The sequence below is a fragment of the Chrysochloris asiatica genome, unplaced genomic scaffold (assembly GCF_000296735.1).
Source record: "Chrysochloris asiatica unplaced genomic scaffold, ChrAsi1.0 scaffold00049, whole genome shotgun sequence".
Taxonomy (NCBI): Eukaryota; Metazoa; Chordata; class Mammalia; order Afrosoricida; family Chrysochloridae; genus Chrysochloris; species Chrysochloris asiatica.
The window spans coordinates 7063261-7084615 of NW_006408567.1; the positions used below are offsets into that span (position 1 = coordinate 7063261).

Consider the following 21355-nt stretch of genomic DNA (forward strand, 5'->3'; position numbering starts at 1 on the left):
TTTTCTTTCATGTAGACTAAACAGCCACATCCTATCCACCCCTTTGCCTCTAACCATCCTTCTGGCCACATACAGCAATAGTGTTTTTCCGTCCTTCTCTAGACTTTTTATTTTTTTAATGTGGAAATGAGTACAAACTTCTGATCTAATTGGAGTGTATGTATGGCGGCATTAATGAACATTATTATGTATGAATTCCCTCTGACTCATCTCCACATTTTCGTTTATGTAAGCCCTTCTCAGTGGCTCAGACTCATAGTTCTTTCTCACTGTTTCTGTCCTGTTACTGTCTCTTTTAAGTACATGTTTTGGTGGGCTTAAAATTCAAATTATGGTAAAAGAAGTTTATTCTCACACTTACAGAGAACAAAACCTCCAGGTGACGTGGTAAGCATCAGAAACACATCTGCTATATAAGAAAATTCATGTCTTAGCCTTGACTATGTGATAAAAGATCCACCAACAAACATTATTTCCATAACTATTTTATTTACTAATAACAAGTCAAATTTAGTAAGTACAACTGTGAACCACAAGGCCGGTGGTGCCAACCCACCAGCTGCTCCTCGGAAACCCTACATAGGGTCTCTGTGAGTTAGAATCCATTTGACGGCACTTAACAACAACATGTTAAAAACCAAACCAAATGCGGCTTTCCAGAGAGGTACCCCAAGAAGAAGACAGGCCCTTACCTCTTTTTTCTCACCCGTCTGTTCAGCAATTAGCTGGTCGAACACGGCACCAAATTCTTCATGGATTTTCTGCATTTCATTGATATGACTTGCAACCTTGTTCATGGTCTTGATGGCCACTAGAAGGAAATGGAGGGTGAATGAGGAGGTTACTGAAAACTTTCAGGGAGGCGAAGGGAGGCACCTTCGTGCAGCCCCAAGCTCACCATCCAGATGGTAGTGTTCCTCGCTCTCTGCGTCCGTCAGGGCAAACAGTTCCTTCAGCAGGAGCGGGTACTTGAGGATCCTCTGGATGGGCTTGATGAGGTAAGACTCCAGTGTGGACGAATGCTGTTGCCTTGGGTTCTGGGCATCCAGGAATGCCTTGAAAGCCGTGTCTGTCTTAGCTGAAACCATTTAAATACAGGGTGTCAGAGGGGAACGCCCAAATGAGTCCCTTCTCTCAGTTTTACTCACTTTTCCCAACATGCCTCTTTATAGGACTGACAGAGAATGGTCTGCAGGGGCTAATGGGGATGTTCAGAGGCACAGATGGAAGGGTCTGTCAGTCAGATTTATTTGTTGACTTGTTTATGTGTTCGTGCTGAGTGAAAGATAACAGAGTTTATAAATGCTACAACCTGGCTTTTTCAGGGACTGCTGTTCATACTCCTCAACCTGGTCTTCCTTCTCTTTCAGTTTTCACTGCCAGCAGAACTACTTTAATGGGGACAATGGTGGTTCTGGGGTGGAATTCGTGCCGTCCATGCAAAAGACCCAAGTTTAATTTCTGCCTGGTACTCCTCATGAATAGCCACCACTCCTCTGTCACTGGAGGCTTTCCTGTTGCTATGATACTGAACAGATTTCCACCAAGTATCCAGACTAAGACAGACTAGGAAGAAAGGCCTGGTGATCTACTTTGGAAAATCAGCCAATGAAACCCTATGGATCACAAGGGTTTGATCTACAAATGATCTTGGGGATAGTGCAGGACTGGGCAGCACTTCCTCTGGGGGTCATCTCAATGGCAGTTAATAACAACAGAACCTCCTTGGAGAAAAGGCAGGAAAAAAAGAACCAATATAGAAGGAACCGCACATAGCTCAGGTAAGTGGAAAGAGGCTGGATCTCCCATTGTGAGTTCCTTTTATTATCTAGTCTCCTTAATTCAGGTCGACCGGTTATTAGCATCCGTGGGGGAGGGCCTGCTGGCCAGGACTGCCAAGTCATCACAGATAGAAACTTATATATGACCTCATGCAACCTGGGCATGCTATCATCTCTGTCGCTGTTCAGCAGAAAAGCAGCCCTGAGCAGTTACAGGTCCCCCAAAAAGCACAGAGATGTCTGCCAGTGGACAGATACGAAGACATGACTAAGGATGGATGCTACAGGAGGGAGAAGAGTGATGTTGAAAAGTTAGGAGGGAAGGACAGCATATCAAAGTGCCTTATCAGTGGCATGCATTACAAAGCAGCAAGAACAGTAGCTGATACAAATCTCCATCCTCCCCTGGTGAGACAGCCAAGGCCAGATGTGATAATAAGGTAGCATCCTGACACTAGGAAATGACTCATCTCACAATCTTTATTCAATTATGGAAAATCGTCATGGGGGAAAGACTTCATTAAGGACCACAATCTTTTTGACCTTTTGAGATCCCATTAAACTGTCAAGGCCCATGGATGTAAACTGAAAGGCTGGAGGTTCAAGTCCAACCCAGAGGTGCCCCAGAAGAAATGCCTGGTGATCTGTTTCTGAAAAATGAGTCCTGGAAAACTCCATGTAGCACAGTTTTACTCTGGAATACACAGAATCACCGTAAGGCAGACTCAGCGCTACAGCAAATGGTATTTTCTAAAGAAGAATCGCACTCCAAGGGTTCAGCATCAGAGCTCCCTGAAGAGAAAGGAGGTCTGGAGTAAGGTGACCAATAGACCTACACTCCAAGGAAGCTAGGCCTGACCCATAGGTGGTGCATGGGGAAGCTATGGCTTCTATGAGGCATCCCAAGTATGGATCCATATATCTAGAAGGAACCTAGAGATCGCCCCCAAAACCTCAGGTGCAAGACTATGGCTATGGGTGTGTGGTTCACAATACCTTGTTGGGACAAGAGCACCAATCCTGTCCCACCTAGCTATGCACCAGGGAAGAGTCGTACATAGGTCTTCGGTTGTTCTCCAAGGGTTCACTACATTCTCTTGCACATTTGCCAATTAGGAGAAATTGGGTCATACCTACTGTTGAGAGATACTCTGGAAACAGCCTATAATACTTTACAGGTGCAAATAATAATACTATTGAATTAAGAAACTCTACTGGGGAAGACTTTAATCAAATTGAAAGGAAGAAAATAACACAAATTGCTCTATAATTTATCATTTCACTATAAAGTAAAGTGCTCTTGTTAATAATAATCGTTGTTAAGTGCTGTAGAGTCAGTTCTGACTCATAGCGACCCTGTATAGGGTTTCCAAAGAGCAGCTGGTAGGTTTGAACTGCCAACCTTGTGGTTCAGAGTCCAGCGCTGATCCTACAGTGCCACACCAGGAGTCCCTAATAACAATTAGCATCCAATTAAAGTACTTTAAAAAAAACTTTTGAAAACTGCAGTGTATGTGAAACTCTGGTCTATGTCAGACAAAATGACAAGGAAATTCCCAAGTCCCCTTTACATTGGTTGTCCCCTTTACAACTAGAACTCTGTGTCATTGACAATTACCAGCATTCAGTCTGTCACGAGCTGAAGCGGGCCCTTTGGCTATCCAACACCTGCACTGCACTACCATTTCCTTCCAGTTGCTCTGAAGTCCACTTTGACTCATGGTGGCCCCATGTGTGTCCACATACAACTCTGCTCCATAGGGTGGTCGAGGGCTGATTTTTCAGAAGTAGATCACTGAGGCTTTCTTCCTTGGCTTCTCAGGCTGAACCTTTCCGTTACCAACAGAGTGCATTAACCCAAGGACTCTAATACGAGGGGACCTCAAAACGTTCATGGAAAAAACTTCATTTTCCTGTGAACTTTGTAAAATACCCTATTTCCTACCAAAAACTTAAACCAAACCCACTGTCATCATGTCAATTCCAAGCCATAGTGACCCTATAAATGACAGACAGGAAGTCACCAAGGAGGTTCCAAGGCTGTAATCTTCAGAAGTAGACGGCTACATCTGTCTTTTACAATGGTATCATAGCCACCACCGTTACTAATTATTCATGAAATTTTCTTTCGTGGCAATTATATTTTGCACAGGGAAGAGTCATGAGTAGCATCTAATCACTTAACCAGAGTCCCACCAAATAAAACCAGAACCACACCTATTGCGATCAAGTCAGTTCTGACTCATTAGAAACCCTACAGAGGGTCAAAGACTATGAATCTTTGTTGTTGTCAAGTTGGTTCTGATTCAGCGACCCAATATAGGGTTTTCAAGGGCAGCTGGAAACTGGTGTATTTGAACTGGTGTATTTGAACCAATCTTGTGGTTCTCAGTCTGAGCAGAAAGGCTCATCTTTGTCCCATGAAGTGGCTGGTGAGTTTGAACTGCCATCCTTGTAGATAACAGTTCCAACACATAACCTACAGCATCGCCAGGACTCCTTAATTATTTCCTACCATGGATTTAAAATAAACTCAAGCCAGTTCTCCTCGGCATACAATGAGAACACACAATTTGGTAAACTATTTACATGTTCGGGGACTTGATCAGCAGCTCCTTATATGGCAGCCACAGTGAGGTATTAAGGAGAAGTCGGTCCCGTTCTAGGTTCTAGAGATTCTCTGAAATCAAACTTCCTATGGACTCCACTGTTAACCAAACAAATGCTTCATTAATCCTTTTCCAATAAAACCTGCAAAAATTGGAACCTGTGTAAGGTGGAAAACTGTCCGAAAGAAAAACTCAAAAATTCCCCACTGAAACAAGCTCAAGAAATGTAGTCAAGCTGCATTCTGTCCATGAAAACTTAGGCTATAGCTGGAAAAACAAGGCTGTCCCATCAAGTTCTGGCTCTCACATGTTCCACCGTACCTATCACCATACTTATCACAACCATCACAGACTAACCATGGAAGTACAACTGCTTGTTCTGTCACATCCTTAGAGCACTTAAGAAAAGGAGATTGCAAACATAAAAATTGTATTCTGGCCTGCGCAAAATACAATTGCCACTAAAGAAAATACCATGAATAGTTAGTAATGGTGGTGGCTATTATACAGCTAAACAACAAAAGAGTCCTGGTGTGGCACTGTAGGTTACTGTGCTGGACTGCAAGGTTGGCAGATTAATCTCACCAGCTGCTCCTCAGAAACCCTATACTGGGTCACTATGAGTTGGAACTGACTTGACAGCACTTAACAACAACAATAACAACAAACAAGAAAGTCAAAATCAAGAGTCCTAGTATGCGTTATAGAGATCCACACTGCAAGGTCAGTTTGAACTGCAAGGTCAGCCATTCAAATGCATCAACCGCTCCATGGAAACCTTAAACAGGGTTGTTATGAGTCAGAACCGATCCAATAGCACTTAACAACAAGGCAAAACTAAAACCATTGCCATCGAGTAGATTCCACCTCATAGGGACTCATAGTATAGGGTTTCTGAGGCTGTAACAGAAGCAGGAAGCCTCCAGCTGGTGAGTTTGAACAGCCAACCTTGTGATTAGCAATCCACCGTTTCTCCTACAACACCACACCATGACTACTATCATACTCCTAGTGATGAAAATAGGTCAAGTGAAGATGCTGTTCCATCAGAAGGTATATGTAGTGTGGTTGGTTATTACAGAAATTAATGGCAAGTTGGACTAAAGCAGCAATTTCTCAACGCCTCTATGTTTTATATAATTACAAAATGATATGTCAACTCTGATAAAAAATTATGCAGCTGAGGCAAACTTTCATTATAAAGAAAACTGGCAAAACTACTAAATCAAATTCTGAGTGCATTTCCTTCCTCAGTGCCCATTATGCATTCCTTGTTACAAAGTAGATCTGGCACACTCTTCAAGACATGAAAGTATTTTGTTCCTTAGAACCCATATTTGTGGCTTCTTGGAACACTATCTGCCACACCAATGACATGTTCAAAAGCCCCTAATTAAAGTGAGCTAGGCAAATGACAAGGACATTCCCAAGTCCCCTTTGCACGTTTTTGTGCTGCACTCTAAAATTCTATTAAAGAATTATGGTAGCATAGCAGGCTATATGCTGGGCTGCTAACTGCTAGTTCAGCAGTTCAAATCCACCAGCTGCTCCTTGAGAGAAAGATGAGGCTTGCTGTTCTCATGAAGACTTGTAGCCTCGGGAACGTTATACAGGGTCACTGTAAGTTGGAACCAACTCAATGGCACAAAACCACCACTATTACACTATCAGCATCATTAAGTCTGCCATGATCTGAATCACCAATTAACATGCCCACCACCCACCACCCAGACACACCAGCCTTACCTTTCACCAGAACCTTGGGGACTTTTGTGTGGCTGGCGCAGAAGGCACTGTAGAGCTTGAAACGATCGGCATAATACAGAAAGGATCCCCCGAGAGAGAACAGCACTTTCTGGGTGTGAGAAGACAAAGTACAGTTAGTTCACTTGTTAATTTTCATGGTTTATATACAAATATCTGTGGGGTGCATCAGAAGCTCACACCCACCAACCATTCCTACAAGTCACATCACCGATACCTGTCTATGATCACGGATCTTCCTAAGGCTATCTAGGAGAAGGCACGTGGCTGAGAAATTTGTACCAGATACAAGAGTTTATCTTCTCAGTATTTATAGTTAGACACCACTGGTTTCCCAGGCCTGTGTCTTTATGTTCTATCTGGAAAGTTAAGTATTGATGACAATGTATATATGCCATTTTGGAAAACATACACAGCTCGAGAGTACTCTCATTAGGTTCCATTGGGAGATTGAACTGACAAATCAAACAAAGACAGGAAATTTCCAACCAATCACCTCCCCTATTTTTGTCCCCAGGGTGTATGACAGAAGCCCTGGTGGTGCTACAGGATAAGCACTGGACTTCTAACTGCAAGGCTGGCAGTTCAAACCCATCAGCCACTTTGCTGGAGAAAGAAGAGGTTTTCTGCTCCCATAAAGATTAAGATTCAAACCCTTGGAAACTCTTTACAAGGTCATCATACTGTCTTATAATGAAAGTTTGGCTATGCTCTATAGGGGTTTCAAAGGCTGATTTTTCAGAAATAGATCATTAGGTATTTCTTCCACGGCATATCTGGGTGAACTCAAACCTCTAACCTTTCAATCAGCAGCTGAGCATGTTAACCGTATACACCATTGCGACCTCTGCCCATACCCACCCCTCAAAAAAATAAAAAATCCACATATCTCTCTTCTAACAGAGAGCACATGAGAATGTATGCAATATCATTAAAGAAAGAAAGATGCTCAATTCTGGACATTATATGTCTTATTAGTCCACAGTCCTGTCCCCAGAAGATCAAAACTGGTTGGAGGTTCCCATTATGACTTTAATACGCCTCCAAGATTATATTTCTTAACACACACACACACACACACACATATATATATTACTATGTCTCTGTGTGTGTGCCTATATATATATATATAGCGAGAGAGAGAGAGAGAGAGAGAGAGAAAGGGTCGCTATGGGTTGGAATAGACTCAACGACACTTAACAACAACATATATAGATAGATAGATAGATAGATAGATAGATAGATAGATAGATAACATATGCATATAAATAGAGATAACATATGTATTGTTGTTATTGTTAAGTGCCACTGAGTCGGTTCCAACTCATAGAGATCCTGTATAATAAGGTTTCCAAGGAGTGGCTGGTGAGCTTGAACTGCTGACCTTATGGTTCAAACCATTTTTATGATCAACTGTTCATCCTACAGTGCCACACCAGGATGCCAAACATATGTATTGTTGATACTGCTATTGTTGTTAAGTGTCATCAAGTCAGTTCTGACTCAGCGACCCTGTACAGGGTTTCCGAGGAGTGGTTGGTGAGCTTGAACCACCAACCTTGTGGTTCAAATCGACCTTGTAGTCCAGCTCATTAACCCACATCGCCACACCAGGAGTCCAACATACGTATAAACAACAAATATATACATAAATTATATGTGTGTGTATCCTCCACCCATTGGTCAGTTTGTCATACTGTGGTGGCTTGCACATTGCTGTGATGCTGTCTCTAAGCTATCTGTAGACTACATATATTCAGTTCAAGGAAGTACTTGCTTTCTTATGCTTAGAATTAAAAGTTAGGTTACATGCAAGGAAATAGGTTTTAGAATATGAGTGATAAATTGGATTCCCAAAAGTTCAATTTATATAATGAACACCTCAGAGAATTCTGGTAGACTATTAACAACAAAAAACACTTTTTAGAACCACATGAATTCCTAGTTAGATGTCTAAATCATTTCCCCACATGTTCTATTATTATGAGTTGAATTGTGTCCCTCAAAACAGACTGAGTTCAGCTCCTCATCTAGACTGAACTTCAGGCAAAATGGCAAAACTAGGCAGACAAGCAACACGGACCTTTTACAATAAAGATTTAAGAGACCAGATGAAACAGACACAGATGAAAATCCTGGAATCCTGAACCTCAGAGAAAAGGATAGAGAAGTGAGGACTGAGTGCTTGCTGGGAGAAAATGCTGAGCAGGGACAGTGAGAGAGGGAGACTAACTGACCATTGGCTGGCCGGTTATAGGTAATGCAATCATCTTAAACTTTTGTGAGCAGCTTTGGAGACAGAAAGTGGCCTGACAGATCAGATTCACACGAGAAAGGTGTGATTCCCACCCCACCCCGTCTGACTCTCCACACTATTCCCTGATGACCAGAGGTGTGGCCAGCACACCCACCCTCATCTACTCCAGCCCAGATCCTGCTCTCTAGGAGTTCAGAAACACATGGTTGGGAACCATACCAGTGTGTGACAGGTGTGAACACAGAATAGTGCACATGCTTCCCCTTCTCTAACTACACACAAATGAGACAGTTGATGAAAACATATTAACATACAATCATCAGTTAAATACAAACATGACACCACCACAATATCCTGGAGACAACATACAATTTTATCTCATATGAAGAATAAGAGAATGACTCAAACAAATGGCCTCGAGGAAAGAGCCAGATAATGTTTCTCTGGAAGAAAAGATAATGGCACTAACTGAGAAAGAATTAAAAAATAAATAAATATTTAAGTAACTTCAGAGAGCTGACAGAAAGATCAATGAAAGCAAGGAGAACAAAGAAAAAAACTTTAGAGGATTTCAGGAAAATACTGCAAGAACAAACAGACAAAATAAATACAAATTCTGAAACAATATAAAACTTGTAATTAGAAATCCAGAAGACACATATTAAAATTTCAGAAATATATAATACAATGAAAGGGCAGGCAAAATAATAGATTCAAAGCAATGGAAACATGAATTAGTGAGTGTCTAAATCTTTCAATACTTATATTCTAGAAAAACAATCAGAAAAAATCTGAAGAAAGTTTAAGAGTTAAGTAGGACACCATTAAGAGGAATAACTTATGGGTGATCAGAATTCCAGAACAGGAAAAAACAGTAAAATTGTTAGACTTGTTGGAAGAAAACTTCCTTATCATCATGAAAAAGGAAAAGTATAAAAGAAGCTGAAGGAAACCAAAACAGGATAGATCTCAATAGAAAATTACCAAGGCATACAATAATCAGACTTCCCCAAACCAAAAACAAGGAAAGGAAAATGAAGTTACCTACAAAGAAAACCCAAGAAGACTATGCTCTGATTTCTCAGCAAAAACCATACAGGTAAGAAGACAAGGGAATCACTATACAAAGTCTGAAAGTAAAAAATTCCCTCTCTAGAATCGTAGCCAAGTAAAGCTGTCCTTCAAATATAATGGCAAAATTAGGACATTTCCAGATAAACAGAAATTAAAGGAATTGTAATAACCAGACCAACTTTACAAAAATTTCTAAAGGGTATTCTTTGGACCAAGAACCAACAACAGCAGACAACAATCTGAGATTAACATACATAAAAAAAACCTCCTAGAACTCAATTGAGATATGTAAAACAAAGCTACAAGACTGAAACAGGAAACCAGAGATATCAACTTATAATGAAGTCAACTATGAAGTAAAAAGAGGGAATAGTATAAATAGAGAACTTCCAAATTATGAAGAACACAAGAAAATTTCATGATAAAACAGACTTATTTTATTTTGGAGACACAACCCATGATAGTAGGCTTAGCTTGTCCTAATGATTTCGATAGGGTTTCTGCTTCTCTCCCATCTTTGCTGGGAATAAGTTACCTGTGCTTAGCAGTTTAAGTTTATAAATACTGTCTACATTATCCCATTTTAATTCTGGACCTCACAAACACTACAGGATATATGTAAGGGTTGGCAAGTAATAATCCACACTTTCAAACAGGCTGTTTCAAATGGGAGAACAAAACTAATAAATTACAGAGCAACTGTAAAGAAAATTAATACATCTTCACATAAAAAAAAAGGAAAATCAGAAAGATATAGTAAACATTAACACAACAGTCATGAAGAAAATGAAAAGAAAACCCATAAACAAAATGAACTCAGAGCAGAAATTTATGTGGAACAGAGACCCAGCAGCACCACAAAAACAAACACAGCAAAATGATAACAATCAATTCATACCCATCAATACATACACTGAATGTAAATGGATTAAATGCACCATTCAAGAGACAGAAAGTAGAAGGGATAAGATAATAAGATCCTTCAGTATGCTAACTACAAGAGACACATCTGACACACAGAGACAGAAATAGAATTTTTTTTAAAATCAAAGGATAGAAAAAATATATCAAACTAATGGCAATCAAAAACAAGCAGGAATGACCATTTTTATCATTGATAAAATAGAATTTAAGACAAAAACCAGCATTCAGTTTAGAGACAAAGAAGGACATTATATCATGATTACGGGGTCAAGTGAACAAGAAAACAACTATAATAAATATCTAACTTCCAATGAAAGCCTCAAAATATATAAATCAAACGCTAATAGAATTGAAGAAAGAAACAGACAACTCTACAATAATAATAATAGTAGGAGTTCTCATGTGGTGCTGTGGGATAAAAGTACTGGATCCCAAGGTCAGTTTGAGCCACAAGGTCAGTGGTTCAAACTCACCAGCTGCTCCTTGGAAACCCTATACAGGGTCTCCATGAGTCAGAATTGACTCCACAGCACTTAACAACAATAACATAATAATAGTAGGAGATTTTGATATACCACTTTTGATGAAGGACAAAACAACTAGAAAGAAATTCAACAAATACAGAAGAACTAAACAACACAATTAACCAACTTAACCTCATAAGACATATACAGAGCATTCAACCCAACAATAGCACAATGTGCATTCTTTTCCAGTTTACATGGAACATTCTCAGAATAGACCATGTTAGGCCACAATAAATTTTAAAAACATCATAATACTACAAAACTTCTTTTCAAACCACAATATACAAAATTAGAAAGCAACAATAGAAAGATCAAGGGAGAAACAATCAAACACATGGAAATTAAATAACACCCTGTTTAAAACTACTGAATAAAAAATGAAATGACAAATTTCCTTGAATCAAATGAGAATTATATCACAATATACCAAAACCTTTGGGGCACAGCAAAAGTAGTGCTGAGGGCAATTTATGACAATAAATGCACACATCGTAAAATAAGAACCAAAATCAACATCTTAATCCAGTATTTCCAAGAATTAGAAAAAGAGCAAGAGAGTAAGCCTATAACCACCAGAAGAAAATAAATTAGTTTAGAGCAGAAATAAATGAAATGGAAAACAATAAAAAGAATAAGATGAGAAGTTGGTTCTTTGAAAAGACTAAAAAAATTGGCAAATCTAACAAAAGACAAAAAGATTCAAGTACCAATGATATGGATGACATCACAACAGGAACAACTAAAACAAAAAGGATATAATAATAGAATACTATCAAGACTTGGTAGTGTTGGGCTGCTAACTACAAGGTCAGCAGTTCAAATCTACCAGCCATTTCGAGGAAAAAGATGAAGCTTTCAGCTCCTGCAATGATTTACAGCCACAGAACCTGACTCAACGGCATTAAACAGTAGCAGCATGAAGAATTATACATAAATAAATTGGAAAATCTACAAGAAAGGGACAAATATCTAGAAACACACAACCTACCTAAACTAACAAAGACTGAAGCAGAAAACTTGAATAGTCTAACAACAAAGGAGTCCTGGTGCGGTGCTGTTGGATAATGCACTAGATTTCAAGGTCAGTTTGAACTGTAAGGTTGGTGGTTCAAGTTCAGCAGCCGCTCCTCAGAAACCCTATTCAGGGTCGCTAGGAGTCGGAGCCAACTTGACAGCACTTAACAATAATAACAAGAAAACAAATTGATCAAATCATTTTAAATAAATAAAAGTCCATACCCAGTTGGTTTTAATGCTGAATTCTAAAACACATTCAGAGAGACACTGATACCAATTCTACTTAAACTATTCCAGAATATAATAAAGGATCGAAAACTCCAGAATTCATTCATGAAGCCAGCATAACTCTAATACCAAAACCAGGCAAAGACATCACTAAGAAAGGAAAAAAAAAAAGAGATTGAATCCTAACCCCTAGTAACTGTGAATGTGACCTTGTTTGGATACTGTCACTGAATATGTGATCAGCTACTGTATAGGTAATATAGCAGTGTTGTTGTCAAGTGCCGTCGAGTCAGTTCCGACCCACAGCAACACTGTATAGGGTTTCCGAGGCGTGGCTGGTGAATTTGAACCACCGACATTGCTGTTCAAACTGACTTTGCAGTCCCACGCATCGGACTGCACAGCACCCCATAGTAAGATGATCCTAAGAGTATGACTCTGCTGCACTTTAAATTCAGGGTTTTGACCTCCAGAATTCTGAGACAATAACTTTCTGTTCTTTAAAGTTTGTGATATTTTATTATAGCAGCCCAAGGAAACGAATACATTTAGCTTTATTCCTTTACTTTACAAAACCCTAGGCTGCTTAGAAAGAATCAGCAGAGGCAGTCTGATCCTTTAGAGTGTCGTTATTCTTTCAGTCATACTCAGTAATTAAACCAAAGAGTTGAGGAAGGAAAAGCTCTAATTGTAACCCTCATTTTAGTTATTCCAAAGTCATTTATTTGTTTAGTTAATATTTACTATACAGTTACCATACAGCTGTGATTGCTAGCTGCCATTATCAGTCGATTTCAACTCATACCAGTTCCATGTGACAGAGCAGAACTGCTCTTAACAACAACATAGGGTTCTCTAGGCTACAATATGATAAGCCCTGGACTGAGAACCACAGGTCTGTGGTTCAAGCCCACCAACCACTCAGTGGAGAAAAATGAGACTTTGTGGTCTCACAAAGGTTTCATAAATAATCTCAGAAACCCTATACAGGGTCACTGTGAGTGAAAATTATAAATAGCAATTCTTATGGGAAGAAATTGCCAGGTCTTTCTCCCACAGAGAGTCAACGTTTCAGTTAGCAGGGGAGTACGTAACCATTGTGCCACCAGGGTTCCTAACACGAACATTACGCAGGCAGATTTCTATATGTGGGTCATAGTGTATGAGGCCCCTATATACAGACAACTGCTTTCCAACAGAAGAGTAAGAGACGTTCAGTGCAAAAATTACAAAAGAACAGTCTTTTTCAAATAATTAGATACTCAAATGCCCCCCCAAAAAGTATTTTAATCTATTTATCACACCATATAAAAATGTCACTCAACACAGATCATAGACCTAAGTGAAAAATCCCAGAACTACCGAACCTCTAGAGAAAACATAAATTCCTTGTGACCTAGATGTAGGCAACAATTTCATAGATCTAACGTCAAGCTCATAACACAAAAAGGAAACACTGAATACATTGTGCTTCTTGAAAATTAAAAGTCTGCTCTTTGAAGGTCACTCTTAAGAAAATGAAAAGACAGGACACAGAGAAGAAGAAAATATTTACAAAGAACTTCTAAAATGGAATAAGAAGAAAACAGAATACATGGGCAAAAGATTTGGACAGACACTTCACAATAAAGATGACATATTGAAGTCAAATAAGCACATAAAAATATATTCATCACTATAGGTAAATTATACTAAAACCTCAATGAGACGCCACTACATGTCTGTTAGAACGGCTACAGTTGTTGTTATTGTTGTTGTTAGGTGCCATCAAGTCAGTACCAACTCATAGTGACCCTGTGCACAACAGAATGAAACACTGACCAGTCCTGCACCAACCTCACAATTATTGCCATGTTTGAGCCCATTGATGCTGCCACTTTGCCAATCCATCTCACTGGGGGTCTTCCTCTTTTTCTCTGACCCTCCACCTTACCAAACATGATATCCTTCTCCAGCGACTGGTCCCTCCAGACAATCTGTCTGAAGTATAAAAGATGAAGCCTGGCCATCCTGGCCTCCAAGGAACACTCTGGCTGCACTTCTTCCTAAAACAGATCTATTGGTTCTTTTGGCAGCCCAGTGCACTTTCAATATTCTCCTCCAACATCATAACTCAAAAGCAATTCTTCTACAGTCTTCCTGATTCACTGTCCAGCTTTCACATGCATATGTGGTTATTGAAAATACCATACTTTGGGTGAGGCGCACCTTAGTCTTCAAGCTGACATCTTTGCTCTTCAACACTTTAAAAAAATCTTGTACAGCTGATTTGCCTAATGCAATATGACGTTTGATTTCTTGACTGCTGCTTCCATGAGTGTTGATAGTTAATCCAAGAAGAATGAAGTCCTTGACAACTTCAATCTTTTCTCCATTGATAAGAATGTTGTTTATTGGTCCTGTGCTAAGGATTTTTGTTTTCTTTACATTGAGATGTAATCCATACCGAAGGCGGTGCTCTTTGATCTTCATCAGTAAATATTTTAAGTTCTCTTCACTTTCAGCAAGCAAGCTACAGTTGTTGTTATTGTTATTGTTAGCCACCATCGAGTCAGTACCGACCCATAGCAACCTTATGCACAGCAGGACAAAACACTGCCCTGTCCTGGGCCAACCTCACTACTGTTGCCACACTTGAGTGCATCGATGCTGCCACTTGGCCAATCCATCTTGTTGGGGGTCTTCCTCTTTTTCTCTGACCCTCCATCTTATCAAATGGGATATCCCTTTCCAGCAACTGGTCTCTCCTGACAATATGTCCAAAGTATGAGAGCCGAAGTTTGGCCATCTTGGTCTCCAAGGAGCATTCTGGCTGCACTTCTTCCAAAACAGATCTATTGGTTCTTTTGGCAGCCCATGGCACTTTCAATATTCTCCTCCAACACCAAAACTCAAAAGCATCAATTCTTTTACGGTCTTCCTTATTCACTGTCCAACTTTTGCATGCATATGAGGTTATTGAAAATACCATGGCTTGGGTCAGGTGCACCTTAGTCTTCAAGCTGACAGTTAGGAGTGTCTATATCCAGGGTTGGAGTCCTGGTGTGGTGCTGTGGGTTAATGTGCCTGACCGCAAAGCCATTTGAACTACAAGTTTGGCGGTTCAAGCTCACCAGCAGCTCCTCAGAAACCCTATACAGGGTCACTATGGGTCGGAACTGACTCGACGGCACTTAACAACAACAACAACATATCCAGGGTTGGTGAGAATGAGGCAGGACTCCTGAGGAAAATGTACAATGTACAGCCACTTTGGAAAATAGCCAGGCAATTTCTTTTAAAATAATGCATACAACCCCCTTCCAAGACTAAGACACACAGGGAATACACAAGCAGACAGGCGCTCTGACTGGGGACCACATTGGTCACCGATAAGGGGAAGTGAAGGAAAAACAGCAATGAAGCTGTGAGCTAAGTCCTAACCACATTCCATAGACTCCTGTGAACCTGAGTGGAGAACTTGCTGGCCAGCAGTACGGCAAGATCTGGGGATTCTGGGGCCCAGAGTCAGTGGCATAGCTATAGAAGACTAGAGTGGCAAGTGAAGTGTCCAGCTGATAAGAAGTGAGGCATATGCACATGAACACCCACACTTGCAGATAATGGCTTCAATGGCTAGATGATCAGAGCTCAGCTAGAAGAAGAAAGGAGAAAAAAAGAATAATCTGATACAATTTGATGAACTTGACCTATACCTATGAATGCAGTAGCTCAAAAGAAGAAACACATCTTTACAGCGAGGATCATTCCCACCCCCTCCATACACAGAGTAGGCAGGGATGGGAAACTTGGACATTGGCTACCCAAAATGGAGGGGAGGGGGGGCGCTAAATAAAAGGCAAGCAATAGCAATCACAAATAAAAGGCAAGAAGTGACTGGCTTACAAGCTTTCAAGAGGGAGCCTAGATCCAGAGGATGCGTAGGAAGACAGACTCTCCACTGAGTAGTATCCAATCTGTCTGGGTGGGGCTAAGGAAAGGAGATGGGGATAGGACCCTTGTGGTACAATAGTGAATAATTGCTATCAGGACTGATTGTGAGGGTTGGAAATGTAAAGGTAGATATTTTGTAGCAAAAGGAGGGGAGTGATTGACTTTGCAGTCCAGGAGCAGAGGTCCCTGGGGCCATCAAAGGAGAAGAGCGGAGTGCAGAACCCTACCCAGAGAAACAGTGACACCAGCAATGGAGGAAGAGATGATGATGTGTACAGATAGAGCCGCTGGGGCCTCTAGACCCAGAGAGAGAGAGAGAAAAGAATTGTGTGCTGATGACCAGAGGGCAGGCTTGCAGGGTATACCCTTTGGTTGTTTGATGATGCATAGAGGGGATTGTAACCATGGCAGTGAAACGCTATATGATAGGATGAATGTAAAGCTAATGTTCTCCCATGTAAACTATCGCATAATTCACAATAAGACATTTAAAAAATAAAGCATACCCCTCCTAAGTGATCCAATTGCCCCACTCCAAAGTATGTGTATTCAAGAGAAATCAAAGTGTGCATCCATATAAAAAATTATATACAGATGTTCCTAAGCGGCTCTAGTTGTCATAGCAAATAAAAGTGGAAACAACTCAAATGCCCATCAAAGATGACAGGATAAGTAGAGTGTGGCGTGGCCATACTATGGAATGCTGTTGTTGTTGCTAACTGCTATTGAGTTGGTTCCAACTCATAGTTCCAACCACATATAGGGTTTCCAAGAAGGGACTGTGAATTTGAACCACTGACCTTGCGGTTCAAACTGACTCTGCTGTCCAGTGCTTTATCCCACAGCACCACACCAGGATAAAAAGGAATGAATTATTAATATATGTTGCAGAATGGATCTTGAAATAATTGTGATAAGTAAAGGTGGATCCAAAAAAAAAAGTACCTATTGTATGATTCCATTAAAGTAATTACCAAGAAAATGCAAACTAATCTATACTGACAGAAAGCAGAGCTTGGCTGTCTGGGGTTTGGCATGTAGGAGATAGAAACAGGGAGGGGCAGGAGAGAGGGACCACAAAGTTGCAAGAGAAAAATCTAGGGTGTGGATGGTTACATTCATTATCTCAATTGTAGCGATATACATATACATACATATATATATATATATTTTTTTTTTTTCCTATATATATATTGTTGCTGTTGAGCGCCTTCAAGTCAGTTTCGACCCATATCGACCCTATATAGGGTTTCTGAAGAACAGCTGGTGAGCTTGACCACCAGCCTTGCGGTTCAAACAACTTTGCAGTCCAGCACATTAGCCCACAGCGCCACACCAGGACTCTATGTGCCAAGTGTACTTCAATCAATATTTTCTAAAAAATATATGTGGGACACAGAATCAGAGAGCTTTGCACAGGAAATCTCTGCAATAACGGACAGCCAGCCTAGGAGGGAGGAAGAAATCAGCTAAGTGCAACCTAACTTAGACACTAGTCATACATCCTCATTAAGGTCGGAGGACACTGTGTTCTGGGAGATTGTCTTCCTCTGGATAATGATAAGCATTTTTTTTAAGCAAAGTTTCCTAGAACAGGATAAATTAATTTGGTTACTGGGAGACCTAGGGTGCTAGTCTAATTTGCTAATAGCAAATGTATTAAAGGCCCCGTCATAAACAGAACAAAAGGTCAAGGTTGGTACATCTTGCAAAGCAGTAGCAAACAGATGTACCAGTTTAATGCAAATTGATTGACAGCCAGACAAACAAAACACAGTGAGTGAGCAACCTTGTCAGATGCCCTTTAAGAACTGGCCCCTACTGGGGCAACCCATTGAAGACACCACAAACACAAGAACTGACCAAAGACAGCACAGTGCCACTTGGGATGTGTTAGCTGGGAACTCACACTGATAATCCATTAATGACATTAGAAAAATAAAACAGCTGCCGTGGAGTCCAATCGAACTCAGGACGACCCCTATGTGTCTGAGCAGTACCTGGGCTAAAGAACTTTCCATGGTCGCTTTCTTGGAAGTAGACCACTAATCTTTATTTCAAGGTTCCTCTGGGTAGACTCAAACATCTAGGCTTTCGGTTGGCAGCTGAACACACTAAACTGGTTATACCATGATTAGACATTAGGAAGCAACTTTCCACTCTTTGAAAGAGGAGGCTTACCTTAAATTGATCAACTTTCTCAAGCTTTTCCAAGTCAGGTACAAGTCTCACCCCATCTTCTAGAGTTTTAAGGAACTCCACTTGAAACTCTACCATTTCAGTTAAATTTCCAAAGAGCACATCACGCTAAAAAGTGGAAAAGAATTTAATTCATTCCATAGCTCATTAGTGTTCAGAATTTCAGTTTTAATTACCAACTTTTTCTATTAATACTTAGCAATGATGATAATAATCCCACCACCAGAGGGAGGGGCAGACCCACACTCTCTAAGTCTCAGTCAAAGAGCTGGTTGTTGTTAAGAGCTGTTCAGTAGATTCTTCTCATAAAAACCTTGTACAGCAGGGGTTGTTGCTGTTGCTATTAAGTGATTGTTGAGTCACTTCCTACTCATAGCAAGCCTGTATAGGGTTTCCAAGGAGCAGCTGGTGAGTTTGAAACATTGACCTGGAGGTCGAGTGCTTATCCTGTGGTGCCACAGCAGGGCAGAGGAACATTTTTCTGCCTAAATTTATAACATCATTCGCGGGCCATACAAAGTTATCATCTTAAAAATTAGCCTGATATATTTGGTCAAACCGTTAATTAACTCATCCCTAATATGATGCAGTCCTGGTGTGGTGCTGTGGGTTAATGCACTGGACTGCAAAGTCTGTTTGAACCACAGGGTCAGAGGTTCAAGCTCACCAGCTGCTCCTCGGAAACCCTATATAGGGTCACTGTGGGTCAGAACCAACTCGATGGCACTTAACAATAACAACATATTATGACTGGAACTGCACTGCCTTGGCAGGGCCAGACCAAGTGATTTTGTGAGTCTTATGCGGCCCGTGGACTGTATAGGGCTTCCAAGGAGTAGCTGATGGGTTTGAACCTCTGACCTGAAGTTAGCAATCCAATGCTTATCCTACAGCACCACACCAGGACTCAAAAAGCTTAGCAGGCAGTAAAGGGGCCCACTTATCACAATAAATGAATTTCCAACGCTTTCAGTACTGTGTGTATGCACCTCTCCCTGTTTACGCTCAGGTCAAAACTGCAATGTGACCCTCACCAAGTTGAGACAATGCCATCATACCTCATCTTGGGTGAGAAACGTTTCTTTCTGAAGAGGCTTCAGGTATCTCTCCATGAGACAGTTTAAGTCCTAAAAATCAAAAGGAAATCTCATTAGTATATCTAAATGCCTTTAATAGATTATGCCCTAAATGTTAACATTGATCTTTAGATTCCTAAAGTCCATTCCAGCAAGAGACAGAAAACATTTTCTATAAATCAGATAGTAAGTTATTTGTCTCGATCGCAACCACATAAACAATCTGGTTCCAACACACATGTAACCCAAGACTACATGTGTCCTGTGTTACATTAACACTTTATTTACAAACACAGGCTGCAGGCTGGATTTAGGCCAAGGGTCATAATTTGCTGATCTCTGATACAAAGTAAAATAGATAATTAAAAACCAATCCCACTGTTTTAACACAGCTACTTTAAATGTCAGAAGAAGTGATTTAAAAAAAAAAAAAAAAAAGACCGGCTCTAATTGCGATTCTGCCTAGACTCAAAGTTGATTATAAAGATAATATCTTCATTTGTCAAACTCAAATTCATTTTTAGCATTATTATCTCAACAGCGTAAGTAGAAAGGTCAGGAGGATAAATCATCGTCATCTCCTTTTTGAGCCAATAATTCAATTATATTGTACTGCTTCCTTAAAGCAAAATACGTAAACAAGGAAACTTAGTTGCCGTCAAGTAGATGATGCATCATCGTGGCTCCACATGTGTCAGAGTAAAACCTCACATGCTCCATGGGGTTTTCAGTGACTGATTTTTTGGAAATAGGTCACCAGATCTTTCTTCTGAGGCTTCTTCGGGGTAGACTCAACCCCTAACTTTTCAGTTAGCACCCAAGTACATTAACCATTGGCATCACCCAGAGACTCTACAACAAAATAGATGATTTTCACATTCATAATAAAAATCAGATTCCATATGAAAGACCAAAAGACTCCTCATACTAAGAACTGACTTTGTGGCTAGACAGTGGTGATAGTGTGCCATGGAGTGACTCACAGCGACCCCTGTAATAGGGTTTCCGAGGCTGTAAATCTTTACGGGAGCAGAAAGCCTCATCTTTCTCCCGCAAAACAGCTGGTAGTTTCGAACTGTGGACCTTGCGGTTAGCAGCCCGACTCGTAACTACTACCCTACCAGAGCTCCTAGAGAAGGTTATAAAAATAGCATATTCACACAAACTGCATTCTTTAGAAGAGGAAGGCTGGCCGTGCGGGACAGAGGAGCAGTAAAGCAAGTCTTACCTTCACATAGGTACGCTCTGTCTCCAAGAGCTCACAGATGACCTTGCGAAGCTTGTCGGCATCTGTGAGTTGTCTCATGGTTGCCAGCTGAGGCCCGGTGGAATCCTGAGGTGATGGACTCTGGTCAGAGGGGTTCATCTCATGCAGGCTGCGGCAAAATGCGGCCACCTGTTCTGTACTCTGCAGCGCACAGTGAAAAAGGAAAGGCAGATGCAGTTAGTCCTCATTAAAGGGCCTTGTCTCCTGAATGGGCTCTTTCTGGTTAATGAGCTGTTACAGATGAATCACATCTCATGTTTCCCCAAAGTGCTCTACAAACTGGAAGCTCATTAAATGCTCAATACAACCAGAGTAACAATACCAATACCAATGTTGTCAAGTCGATCCTGACTCATGGCAAACCCACGTGTGTCAGAGTAGTAACTGTGCTGCACAGTTCTGGCTGATTTCTCAGAAGTCAGTCACCAGGTCTTTCTTCCAAGGGACCTCTGGTGGACTCAAACCTCCAACCTTTCCATTAGCAGCTGTGTTACCCATTTACACCACCAAAGGACTCCATAATAACAGCTAATGCTTATTGAACACTTACTGTGTGCCAGGTACTAGTCAGATGCACCTAGTGCCACCCCCCCTCCACACACACACACACACACACACACACACACACACACACACACACGATGAGTAAAGACTACTATTATATTCCTTTTACAAAATTGGGAAAACTGAGGCCCAGAG

The 21355-nt window shown here is 40.7% G+C and overlaps 1 protein-coding gene across 2 annotated transcripts in view; it reads right to left on the bottom strand.

Moving 5' to 3' along the window:
* Positions 1-21355, bottom strand: part of TIAM1 (T-cell lymphoma invasion and metastasis 1) — a 180944-nt gene that overhangs the window by 21561 nt on the left and 138028 nt on the right. For both annotated transcript variants that reach the window (XM_006862526.1, XM_006862525.1), the window contains 6 exons: positions 20618-20797; positions 19372-19440; positions 18296-18421; positions 6137-6245; positions 899-1078; positions 693-811 (listed from right to left, as the gene is read on the bottom strand). In XM_006862526.1, the coding sequence (XP_006862588.1) occupies positions 693-811; positions 899-1078; positions 6137-6245; positions 18296-18421; positions 19372-19440; positions 20618-20797 (783 nt within the window). The remainder of the gene's footprint in view (positions 1-692; positions 812-898; positions 1079-6136; positions 6246-18295; positions 18422-19371; positions 19441-20617; positions 20798-21355) is intronic.